The 12455-nt window shown below is 41.4% G+C and overlaps 1 protein-coding gene across 2 annotated transcripts in view; it reads left to right on the forward strand.

Annotated features, from left to right (window-relative positions):
- IL17RE (interleukin 17 receptor E) overlaps positions 1-11585 on the forward strand; it is a 35114-nt gene extending 23529 nt beyond the window's left edge. For both annotated transcript variants that reach the window (XM_089517866.1, XM_089517874.1), the window contains 7 exons: positions 1209-1256; positions 2357-2402; positions 5583-5734; positions 5890-5958; positions 6963-7014; positions 8358-8465; positions 9973-11585. In XM_089517866.1, the coding sequence (XP_089373992.1) occupies positions 1209-1256; positions 2357-2402; positions 5583-5734; positions 5890-5958; positions 6963-7014; positions 8358-8465; positions 9973-10670 (1173 nt within the window). In that variant the 3' untranslated portion in view covers positions 10671-11585. The remainder of the gene's footprint in view (positions 1-1208; positions 1257-2356; positions 2403-5582; positions 5735-5889; positions 5959-6962; positions 7015-8357; positions 8466-9972) is intronic.
- The last annotated feature ends 870 nt before the right edge of the window (positions 11586-12455 follow it).

A 12455-nucleotide genomic window follows, 5' to 3' on the forward strand; every position in this document is an offset into this window, starting at 1 on the left:
AGATGCTGGTGAAACGTCAGGAAGAAAATCTTCTAGAACATGGCCACATAGCCCGAAAAACCCACAAATTTGGAGAAGACTGTTTAGCTACTGTCTACCTTGAGTTGCCCTTGAACCTGATAGGAAACTATAATATATAAATGTTGGCTATTGTTGTCTTAAAACAAATTACTACCATCCTATGATCTAGGGACAATTGTACAGTTAAGAATTTGGGGCTGTTATTCCATGATGGTGCAGATAGATTCTTTGTTCAGGTTCTTAATTTTATGTTAAGGAAATATCACTGCCAATAAATTTTGAGTTAATCAGGCTGCTATATATTTATGGCATTTCAAACTTCATCTGAGATTTTCTGTTTTCTTAATAGGAAGATGAATTTTCTGTGGAAAGCATATCACCAGTTAGATTAGGATTTAGTTTTTATGTAAATATATATTAACACCATCATTGTTTTTTAAACTACAGGCTACATGTTTGTTTGTTTGCTTGTTTGTTTTTGTCAGTCTCCATTCTTTAGGAAAGCATAGTTAAGAAAAAATTGCACTTCTGCTGTTCTGCTAATGAAAGACAACAGGTTTAGCTTTCATATTTTGTATATTTTTGTTTCCTTTAAAAGGGTTAAAGCCCTAGAAACTTAAATTACCCCAAATTTAGTACGGTTACTAGGTTTTTATGTGGGGGACGAAGTACAGTCCTCCCAGATGGCATTGTACTGAAACTCCTGTTAGACCTAGTCATTTGGGTCAATGGTGTGGAATATTGGGAGTTACAGTTAGACAGTTTCTAGGTTCTTTCCTTTCTGCTGTGTTATATGCTCTGAGGATAAAGCTGTGTAAAAGGATTGTTGAAATTAAATACTTGTCCATGTAAAGATAACACTAGAGCAGGAATGGCAACACACCAGATGTTGCACTACAGTTCCTATCAACCCCAAACAGCATAGGCAGTGGTTAGGACTGCAGGAGATGTAGTTCACCATCATTGGCAAGGGCACCGATTCATTCCCCATTCCTGATGAAGAGTTATTTCTTTGCCCTGCCTTTGGCTGCAAGAAAACATGCTGTTTCTTCCCTCCTTCACACTGAGAGCAAAAATGTGAGGTTACGGAAAAGGGGATTTTTTGGTTTCAGGAAAGCCTGTAGCTGTAGGAGTTGATAGAAGAAGGAGCACCCATCCACTGTCCTGACATAGACTTCTTGTTTCAGGAGTACATCTTTGAGGAGGTGGATGTGCACCCCCAGCTCTGCTTCAAGGTGAGATACTTATGAGCCCAGTCACTAATGCCATGCACCTGTTACCAAAGTCCCATGGGGAACAGTTAAAAAAGTTGGGTATGTTTAGTTTAGAGAAGGGAAGCTGAAGGTGTGGTGCGTTGACAGTCTTCAAATATCTGAAAGGCTGCCACAGAGAAGATGCAGCATAGTTATTCTCTGTTGCTTCTGAGTATGTATCTTCAGCTAGTGGATGGAAGCAGAGTTTATGTAAATGTTGGGAGAAGCCGCCCAGTGTCAGGAGCGCTTTGGCAGTGAAGTAGCCTGCCTTAAGAGATAGCAAGTTCTCCTTCACTGGAGGTACTTAAAGAGAGGCTAAATGGCTATTTGTCAGGGATACTGTACCTGCAGCCCAAATTACAGATCCTGCATTAAGCATGGGGTTGGACTAAACCATCTCAGAGGTTTCTCTCTACTCTTGATTTATATCAGTAGTAGGTAAAGTGTGCCCCTCCAGTTGTTGTTGGACTGCAACTCCCAGTAGCCCAAACCAGCATAGCAAACGGTGAGAAATGCTGGATTGTTGCAGTCCCAACAATATTTTGAAGGGAACCATTTTGGCCACCCTTGTTCTAAACTTTATTGGGGGCTGAACATGCTCAAAGCTGCTAGCATCTGCAATAGCAATAGCAATAGCATTTATATTTCTATACCACTTCATAGTGAACTCAACACTCTCGGTTTACAATCAGTAAGCCAATTGCCCCCAACAAGCTGGGTACTCATTTTACCAACCTACAAAAGGATAGAAGGCTCAGTTAACCTGTAGCCTTCTGGGATTGAACTCACTACGTTGTGGCCCTCTAGGATCGAATTTGCAACGTTGTGGCTGCAGTACTGGCATTTAACCACTGCACCACCATTGCTGTGCCTCAGTTCTTGGGCTCAAAAAGAAAGCTGAAATCTTGGGGCTAGGAATGGGAAAACTGATGCTTGGTGCATCTTTCCTTAAGGAAGAATGGGGCCAAAGCTTGAGAATTTGTTTTTTTCATGCATGCGAGCATAATGTGCAGTGAGCATAATGTGCAGGTTTTGTATAGCAAGTCACAGTTGTTCCAATGACATTTCTCTGTCTTCTGCAGTTCTTTTACAAGAATACCAGCCACACTGAGTGCCCACACCGGACAGGTGAGTCTGCATAAAACATAGCACAAACTTCTACTTTGCTACTAAGGGAAGGCTACAGGGCAATTCCGTTTCATGTTGATTTTGGGTGGTCTGGGGTAGTCAGTGCGCATGATTTGAGTGTGGCTTTGGTTCCCTAGTGATCAGGTGAGAAGGAATGGGGGCGGAAATTTCAATTTGATTTCTTTTCAATCGGCTGAGTAATTGAGAAACTTTACGAACTCCCCCCCCCCCCCCACTGAAATTGTATCAGAACAGTAACGGGAAAGGAGGTAATTAACATGTTTTTGCATTAATAAAAAGAAACACTTTCCAAATGATTTCCCACCAGAAGAACAACAGAAGAGGACAACATCATGTGATTAAGCCTCAAATGAAGATGCTATTACCCTGATGTAATTGCAGTTTATCTGCCTAGTGTGATAAAGCTCTAAGAGTGGATCTGACCAAAAATCCACCAAAGCTGGTACTCTATCCTGGCCAGCCAGATGCTTCAGCAAGGTCACAGATATTCATATAGATATTTAGGCCAGGGATAGGGAATCTTTGGCGCTCCAGGCATTGTTGGAACCATGGGACGTGGTAAGACACAGTTCCTTGAATGAGAAAAAACACCTTGCAAACATTATTATTACAGAGATATGAGCCTCTTTTAGGCTCAGCTGATGTTGTTTTGCAGAAATATATGGCAAGGAAATCGCTAGCTACCCAGTAGTTAATATATACCTAAAGCTAACAAGTAGAAAATACGTTGTCTGTAAACAATTTGCTGAAGTCAAGGAGTTCCTTCTTGCTATGAGCAGGTTAAACAAGATAAAGATTATTTTTCAAAGTTGTTTTGTGAAAGCAGGATAGTTTTTGATGGGGATTTTAAAGGTGAATGCCCTTGACTAGTTTTGACCAGTCTTGTAATTTTTTTAACCAACTGTTTGGAGGAGCTGGTCTTACATTTTTAACAGTGAAATCAAACTACACCCCCATGTGGCAAAACTATGGAAATGCAGAACATGCCTAGCCTTACTTACTCAGTACTATTATACTTATACCTATTATAGTTATGCTTGTACGACTTGCATCTGAGGAAGTAGACTCAAGTCTATGAAAGCTCATGCTACCAACCTCTATCTTTCAAAGGTGGTGAAAGACCCCTTTGCTTATTTATACTGTGCAGCAGTGAACCAGCCCAGGTGGAGGGGCTTAAATAATATTTACCATCCTCTTTAAAACAAACAAACCAAAAACCCAGTGTGAATTGTGCATAATCCTTTCTTGGAGATTAGAGATGATGGTATATAAAATTATGTATGGTGTCAAGAAAGCAGACAGAATTTTTCCTTCCTCTTTTATAATATCAGATTCTGGATCATCCCTTGAACTTGGATGATGGGAAAAACAAAACATACAAAGGAATGTACTTTCACAGAGTGCATAAAAAACCTGGGAGATTTCAAAATGTAATGAAGGGTGCCAGATGTCTTTAAAGGGGGATTAGACAAATGTATGGCACACAAGACTATCATTTTCTGCTAGTCCTGATGCTATGGCATGATTAACATGACTCTGGTTACCTGTCATTGGGAAGCAATAGTGGGTCAAAGCTGTTGTCCTCGTGTTCTTTTTTTCTGGCTTTCCATAGACAAATTTTTGGTTACTGTTAGGAAACAAGGTGTTGTACTAGAAAGGCCTTTGTTCTGATTAAATAGGATTCTCTCTGAATGTGTAGTTATGTATAACTGTGGCTCCCTCCCTGCTCTCTTTTTGCCGGCAGCTGAAGACATATAGGCAGGCATTTGGTGGGTGAATTTTACATGTGTAGTGTGCTGAGCTGTCATAATGTTTTAATACTTTTTACTGGTTTAACTATGCTGTTTTTAACTTACGTTTTAATATTAATAATATTGAATTTTTTTTAACTTTTGCAATCAGTGTTTTAGTTCTGTCTTTTTAAATTATTGTAACCTGCCTTGAATCCCACTGTGGAAGAAAGGAGGGATATAAATCCTTGAAATAAATAAATAAAAATAAATAAATACCATTACGCCTCCTATTATTTATTTATTTATTGTTTGTGTATATGCTGCCTTTCTCCATGGAGGGACCCAAGGGGGCTCACAGACAAAACATTTAAAATCTCAATAAAATTTAAAACAATTAAAAACATCTGCACCCACAGAAGTGCTTCAGAGGTGCTTTCAGATCTGTTTTCTCGATAAAAAGTTTCTGTTGCTTAACGACTTGCCTTATTAGAGCCACACATCATGTTGGTAGTTATCAGGTCTCTCTCATCCAGTTGTGGTTTTGCTTCCTTTGCAGGTGTGCAAAAATCCGTAGCACAATGAGCTGCCTTTTTTAATGTGGACATCAACCCCCACAGTCTTGTTAATTTTTAAATTGAAATTCTTGCTTTTATTTATAATTAATCATCAGGATTGAGGCAACCTCTTTGACTATGTGTCTGCCATGTTTGATGGCTGGCCATGCCCCCCATAACATGTTTTTACTTGCCAGCAAAAGGCCAGCAAAGGGGAGCTCCTGAGGAAGGGAGTTCCAGAGGTTGCGAGCAGCCACCGAGAAGGCTCTCTCTTGTGTCCTTACCAAGCGAGCCTGTGATCTTGGCAGGATCAAGAAAAAGCCTTCTCGTGAAGATCTTAGGGCTGTAACAGGTTCATATGGGGAAATACAGTCTCAAATAGTCTGGACCTAAGCAAATGTAGTAGGAGAGTGCTGTCATGATTGCTATCGGTTTGTAGACACACACATTCTTTTAAAGAAGACATGAAATTTAACTAACAGTCCATGCTTTTAACTGTTGCTAAATAACTTGCACTCTAGGGCTGGAAAAATAAACATCTGTTGCTTAATGGTCAGAAGACTGCACTCCTTTAGCTACTCATTAACGTGCTTTTTTTTAAAGATGCCAACTTCAAGAAAGTGTGTTTTTGGTAGTAGGGCCAGCTTATATTATTGTATTAATGATTAACCTATATTCATAACCTATTTATTTCTCCCTCCCTCCCTCTTGTCTTTATAACCAAACTTTTAAAAAATACTATCTTTCTCTCACATGCACATGCACATGCACACACACACGAGATTACAAAGAGATGATTGTAAAGAAAAGTGAAAAGGAACTCTCAGCTCAGCACCATTGGGGCAATTTTGTGTGTTCTTCTTCTCTTCCAGAAACTGCCTGGAATGTATCGCTAAGTGCCACATTTTTGCAGCTCCACTTAAGCTTTCGCTCCCGTGTACCAGCATCCTTCAGCTCAGCCTTATGTCAGAAACAGCCTACAGGCCAGTGTGAGCTTGAACCACCTGTCTATACTGTCACCCATGTAAGTGCCTGCTGGCTCTAATGAGAAGTAAGGAGAAATTGAGAAGGTTTCATGAAATATGTTAGCCCAGGCTGATGTGGGAAATGTTGGGAAGTTGGAGTATTCTTGACTTAGAAAAGTGAAATTTAAGTATAACATGTCCTTATGCTTTGCAGCCGGAGGGATCAGCCCTCGGAGAACTGGACCTCATTCTGCCTTGGCGGGCCTTGAGGAGCTGCCTACTGGTAAGGGCCAGTCTCAGGTTTTGCAACAGATTACCGTATATACTCAACTATAAATCAAACCTCATGTATAAATCAAGGGCAGGTTTGGGGGCCAAATTTTTTATTTTGATATGACTCATGGGTAAAGGGTAAAATTCTATGATTCTTAACCAATTTAAATACCATTTAAAAGCACAAAAGAGAAATTTGAAAACCCTTTTCTCACCAGCCAGCCAGATGTCAAAAATATGACTGAATAAAAAGGTATGATAGAACTTGTGGTTGTTTTAACATGAAGATCCGTTGAAATATGCTTTAATATGCACCTTACTGTGTGTTTTAGCTGTAATCACTTTTTAATCCTATTGTGAGCTGTCTTTGCATCCCAGTATTAGGAGGAAGGCAGAATGTAAATTAATTAAATAAATAATAAATAAATATGTAACTTTCTGTGAAGAGAACTCATTCTTTATAAAGGCTGAGTTACTATATACACCAAAAACCAATACTATTAGCAACTTAACAATAGCAAAATATTGTTCTTATTGCATCTAAATTATGGGAGGGAAGACTTTGCCCTTCTAGTTTGGGGGTGGGCCACTGTGGGAGGCTGGGAGGCTGTGTTACTCACCCAGGAAACCTTAGGGACTGCACCCACATACCTAAATCCCACTTTTAGCCCCCAAACCGCCCCCCACCCTCTTAAGTGCTGTGAGGGGCTAAGGGCCTATGGGCCATTTTAGGCCTGGCGAGGTTTTCCCCCCAGGATAGGAAGTGACTGGAAATCACCTCCAGATCACTTCTAATTTCAAAAAAAGCCTTTGTTTTAAACCCCTAAGAGGTCCAGAAAAACAGCCACATTTTGCCCACATTTTAGTTTTGGCTACAGCTTCCATCAGCCCTGACAACCATGGACAATGGTGAGGGCTTGTAGGCATTCTAGGCCAGGATAACCAGGAGAAAAGTCTCCGCAGTTCAGATTCCATTTAAGTGTGTCTCATTTCCCCCCTTTTCTTTCTTGTTAGGTCTGGCGTTCTGATGTTCGCTTTGCTGGCAAACAGCTTTTGTGCCCTGATGGTAAGTTACAGTGTCATATTGGTTTATGAATGGGAAAAATAACAGGTAAAGTGCCTAGACAATTGTGTCGTGCACTCCATGGTTCTTCTTAAGGAGGCTTAAAGAATGGTGTTGATTTTTGGAAAAGATGAGGAATGAGAGTTAGATGCTGTTCAGATGGGTAGGAGACTTTTTTTATAGAGCCTGATGGTCATCATAGTACAGTATATGATTTCCTTGAGTTTATCCCTTGTTCAAGGTAATGAATAAGATGTTTTTAAAAAATAGGCTCCACTTAAAGAAAGTAGGATGGGTTTCTCAAAGGTTCCACAATAGAAATAGTTGTAAGAGCTGGGTAGCATTATGGCTACTGCTACCACAGCCCCACACAGAAAGAAGAGGAGATGGCAGTAAAGTTGTCCATCCTGGACAAGCAGGAGTTGCACCATAATGCTGCAGTGTAGAACCACCTGTTTAGAATCCCGACCATGCTCTCTTCCATGATATGTCCATCCATATTTTCCTCTTCCTTAGCTAGTGTGCTTCTCCCTCCTTAGCAGATAGATGCAGTCATGGGAACACACAGGAAGATTACAAGTAGAAGTAACATGAGCATCACCACCCTGGTTTAAAGTTCTATGAATGAGGCAGTGGAATGGCATAGTAATAGCCTCAACTGTAATCACCATTGGTCCTCATTGGGGTTTAGAATAGAATAGAATCCTACAGTTGGAAGAGACCCCAAAGGCCATCCAGTCCCACCCCCTGCCATGCAGAAATATACCCCTAACACATGGCCATCTAGCCTCTGTTTAAAAACCAATTTGTGTGAGGATTTCTCCTATCAGCTTCCCTTTAGGGTTTTTTCCAAAGGGCTTTTTGGAGGGCATTTTCCAGCCTTGGGTTTTCTCTCAAGCCTACTAATACCTTCTTCCTCTTGGATATGGATGGTATTGTTTTAGCTACAGAAGGGCTGGTACTTTGAGAATGAGATCACCTTTTATATATATATAAGGTGAAGGCCTAAATAGCCTAAAGGTACAAAATCTTGTCTGATCTTGGAAGCTAAACAAGGTTAGTTCTAGTTTATACTTGGATGGGAGACCATTAAATAATAACAGGAGTTTGTAGGCTACATTTCAGAGGAAGGAAGTGGCAAAATCACCTCTGAGTATTCTTTGCCTGAGAAAACCCTATGAAATTAATGGAGTCAACAGTTGACTTGAAGGCAAATACACACACACATATATAGGGTGACAATATGATAACACTGATAGGTTCCTGAGGGGATGAATGATGACAGTGGAGGATTGTTTTTTGTGGAAGTTTGACATCCATTTTCAAATACTTTTTCTTCCTGTTAGTATCTCACAAGCGCTGGGGTCTGCTTGCCTTTGGAGTGAGTCTGGGATTGGGATTGCTGGTCATGATCGTTCTGCTCATTCGTTGGGGTCTGCAGAGGCTCCACAGAGGTAAGAATGAGAGGGACTGAAAATTGTCTATGGGCAAGAGAGGTGGGCAGAGGTGGGGAGGAGGAAAAACAAGTGGAAAATTGAAGATCCTATAAAAAATTCCTTTTTTTGGACTACAGCTCCCAGGATTTATCCAGCCATGATTGCTGAGGGATTTGGGGAGTCATAGCCTTAAAAGTTTTTAAAAATAATTTTGCCAGACTCTGGAGAAATATTATCAGTTGGTGAGAACTGCACTCAGTGTTGTTTTGTGCAACAGATAAAATGTATTTTTAATTTTTTTAGTGCAGTAGCATGTTCTCTATTCTCTAAAAAAGGGATATAGTTGATAGCAGATAAACACTATCAATATTCACAGTGTTTAACCAGGTAATGTAAGTTAAACAGCTCTTTGCCCCCAAGGAGCTTATAACCTTCATATTGACAGCGGGGAAGCATGACAAAGGATACCAATTTGGTTCCATGTACGAGTATACCTCAGTTAACAAAATCAGTGTGTTCCTGGACTTTACTGTATATACTTGTGTACAAGTTGTCCTCGTGTATAAGTCGTTAACTGGTTTTGGGGCCAAAATCATAGAAAAGACCCATGGACAAGTCGAGGGTAAAACGTAGAGGTATGTAACAAAAGACGTAAAAGGGAAAATACTACTTCCCTCCCTCCTTCTCTTTCTCTGGACCTCTCCCAACCACCTGACACCATTCCCTTGGTGCTGGAGGAGAAGGTTTAAACATTGGATTGAAAAGGGAAGTAAGTTGAGTTAAATGGGTGCTTGGTGGGCAGGAGAGATCCAGAGAGGGATGAGGATGAGGAAAGAAGGTTTTAACATCGGATTGAGATGGCTAATCACCTCTTCCACACACTCCCTGTCTTGGCAGCTCTTTTAGAAATCACTGCCAAGGCACAGAGAGTGAGGCATTGGGACAGCTTTTTTCAGGACCTTTCTGAGCCATATTACTGTATTGACCTATATATGTCAATCCAGGATTTTAGGGTCAATTTTGGATCATAATTTCTTTTGACTTATAGTCAAGTATACACAGTACTTCTTTAACATAAAAATATGGTCCATGAAGCAGAAACAACACAGAAAAAATAGAGATGGGTAAAATAGAGATGGGTCCTACACTACGAAAAAGGAGAGCAGTTCAATATGTTTAATCAAACTTGGTATTCAAAACTAAAAAAATATGCATGCAGGTAAGCCTTACATAAGTAAACCAAAACATGTTGAACCTTCTAGAACTTCTAGATGTCTTCCAAAACGTACCTCTGGATGATTCCAGGTACATTTTTAGACAAATCAAAAAGGCAGCTAAGGTCTGGCATCCTGTTGGTTAGTTGAAACTAGAGCAGACCCATTGAATTGTTGAGTGGTGAGTCAACATGCAGGTAAATCCCATTGATTCATTGGGTCTAGAAAGGAAGGTGAGGTCCTTTTTGGAATGCCAAGATGGCTGCTCCACACCTACTGGCTGAAATCACTTTCATCTCTTTCCTTCCCAGATAAGCCCAGCAGACACTATTCCCGTCCTATCCTGCTGATCTATTCTCCTGATTCGGAGGAACACAAGCAGCTAGTCTGTGCCTTTGCTGGATTGCTGCACTCAGCACTTGGCTGCCCCATTCTTTTGGACCTCTGGGAGCTGGCCCATGTGGGCCGATTAGGTATCATGGCCTGGATGTATGCCCAGCGAGAACTTATAGGCCAGGAGCAGGGCCAGGTGCTGCTACTATGGAGTGCAGGTAGCGCTCGTGCCTATGGACTGTGGCGTGGGAAGGCGAATGGAGATGGAGGTAAGGCACCAGAGCCCCATGACCTTTTTGGAGCAGCAATGGCGTGTTTGCAAGGTGAACTTCAGAGTGCTGCTGGGACTATGCAACAGAGTGATTGGGTAATAGCCTATTTCAGTAAACTGTGTGGCCGGCGGGACATTCCCTATTCTCTGAGGTTTCTTCCCCGCTATCGCCTGCCTCAGGAACTTCCAGGGCTAGTCAAGGTACTGGAGGGGCCTTCTAGCTCAGCACCGAGCTGGTTTCATGCCAGTGCCAAGGCCTTAGTGCGCCGTTTGCTCAAGGCTGAACAGAGGAAATGTCCACGGAGCCGGCTGTATCATTCCTGGAAGACAACCACAGAGAGGCTTACAACAGGCTCCCTTGTTCCTCTCAATCATGCCAAACTGCGTAGGTCAAACTTTACTTGAATGGCTGCTAAGAGGTGTACATCCCTGCAGGGGTGAGTGTGGGTTGTGAAGTGGAGCTGCCTTAGGGGTTAATTCACAGGCAGGGGCAGTTCATAGGGATAAAGTAGGGCTCAGAAGTGTCTACTCCATTATGGAATCCAGAAATCTGTAGCATGCTGGGCCTCTTAAAACCAATGCTACTAAAAGGGAGGGCTGAACTCAGCCAAATGTCTTATGGTAAGGAGCAGTTAAAGGCTGTTTTGCCCAACAGCTAGGCCTTCCCCAATGTGGCTACGCAACTGTTGCAGTGGATATGATAGTGAAGTATAAGCTAATGCTAGTAATGTACAGGCCAAACAAAAGGTCAGGAGGCCATTTTATGGCTTTATTTCTGAAAGAGGGGATGTGCAATATATAATATGTGTAGTCAGGTGCAACTCATGGAATAGTCCCTAATAGCATGGTCTCCAAGAGCTTGCAGCCTTGGTGAATAGTAATGCTGATGATACTGAGAGACAGTTGGTACATGTATCAGGAGAACGCTTTCATACAAATTAATTTGGCTTAAGAATAAACTGAATTGTTACATTATTTAAACAACTGGCCACCAGCATTATCAGTTCATGGCTGTAGCAAAAGATGATAGAAAGTAAAGTATGCAGACAATACTATACTCCCCGTTGTACATTGAGAAATAATACAGTGAAATTACTCTAAACAGGCTATATGCATTTATGTTCTGGCTACCAGTCTGCCTAACTTCAGATTCTCCTGCCCAAACAAGAATAAAGCAAATGTGTCATCCAGGGATTTGATAGGAATTCTTATTGCACTGTGTGTGATAAATATGGTTTGTTACACAAACCCCACATCTGCTCCTGGTTGTCTGTTTTGTTTGAAGTGAGATAATAAAATGACTGTTTAAAACAACATCTGTGGTACAAAGGCCAGTGTCATGTGTATTATGTGTACAGTACCATTCTAATGTTCATGTGCAGTTCACGTGGAGCTTGATTTTTTGTTATACTGTATATGGTTTCCTAGAATCACCAATTATTGTTCAAACACATTTCTGTGCTTTAACAGTAAATATAAGAACACCAAGGTGGTGCAGTGGTTAGAGTGTTGGACTCATACTCTGGAGACCAGGGTTTAAATCCCCACTTGACCATGGAAACCCAGTGAATGAACCTGGACAAGTCACATTCTCTCAGCTTCAAAGGAAGACAAGCCCCCTCTGACCAAATTTTGCCAAGGAAACCCCATGATAGGTCACCATAATTCAGAAATTATTTCAAGGCCTACAACAATAAGAAGAAGCTTGTCTGGAAAAGGACTCCAATAGAGAGGGTACTTTATCGCACCACGGAGGGAAGCATGGGACAAGAACAGAAGGGGCCAGGAACAAGTGTGGAACTAGTGGGGGACGCATTTTATTGCATGCAGAAGTACCTCACTCGTTCCGTTCCATTCCCCATCCATCCCAGTTTTTGTTTTGAACAGTTCTCAAAAATCTCCTCCTCTGGGACGGACTGGGAATGGAAGGGCAGGGAACAGAACGAGTGAGGGTCTTCCTTGTGTGCAGTAAAATGTGTCCCCCACTTGTTCCGTTCCCTTCCAGGCCCCTTTTGTGCCATTCTGGTCCTGTGCCTGGAGCCTGTGTGATACAGTTCAGGGACTCTGTGTGACAAACCATTGTTTCATTTCTTCCAGTCTTTCTCTAAAATACTATTAAGTACAAATCATTCTGCAAGATGGGAAATGTCATAATGATGAACGTGTGAATTATTAGTATTCCAAATGTGG

The sequence above is a fragment of the Sceloporus occidentalis genome, unplaced genomic scaffold (assembly GCF_023333645.1).
Source record: "Sceloporus occidentalis isolate IW3139 unplaced genomic scaffold, rSceOcc1.0.p SCAF_1, whole genome shotgun sequence".
NCBI classification, from domain to species: Eukaryota; Metazoa; Chordata; class Lepidosauria; order Squamata; family Phrynosomatidae; genus Sceloporus; species Sceloporus occidentalis.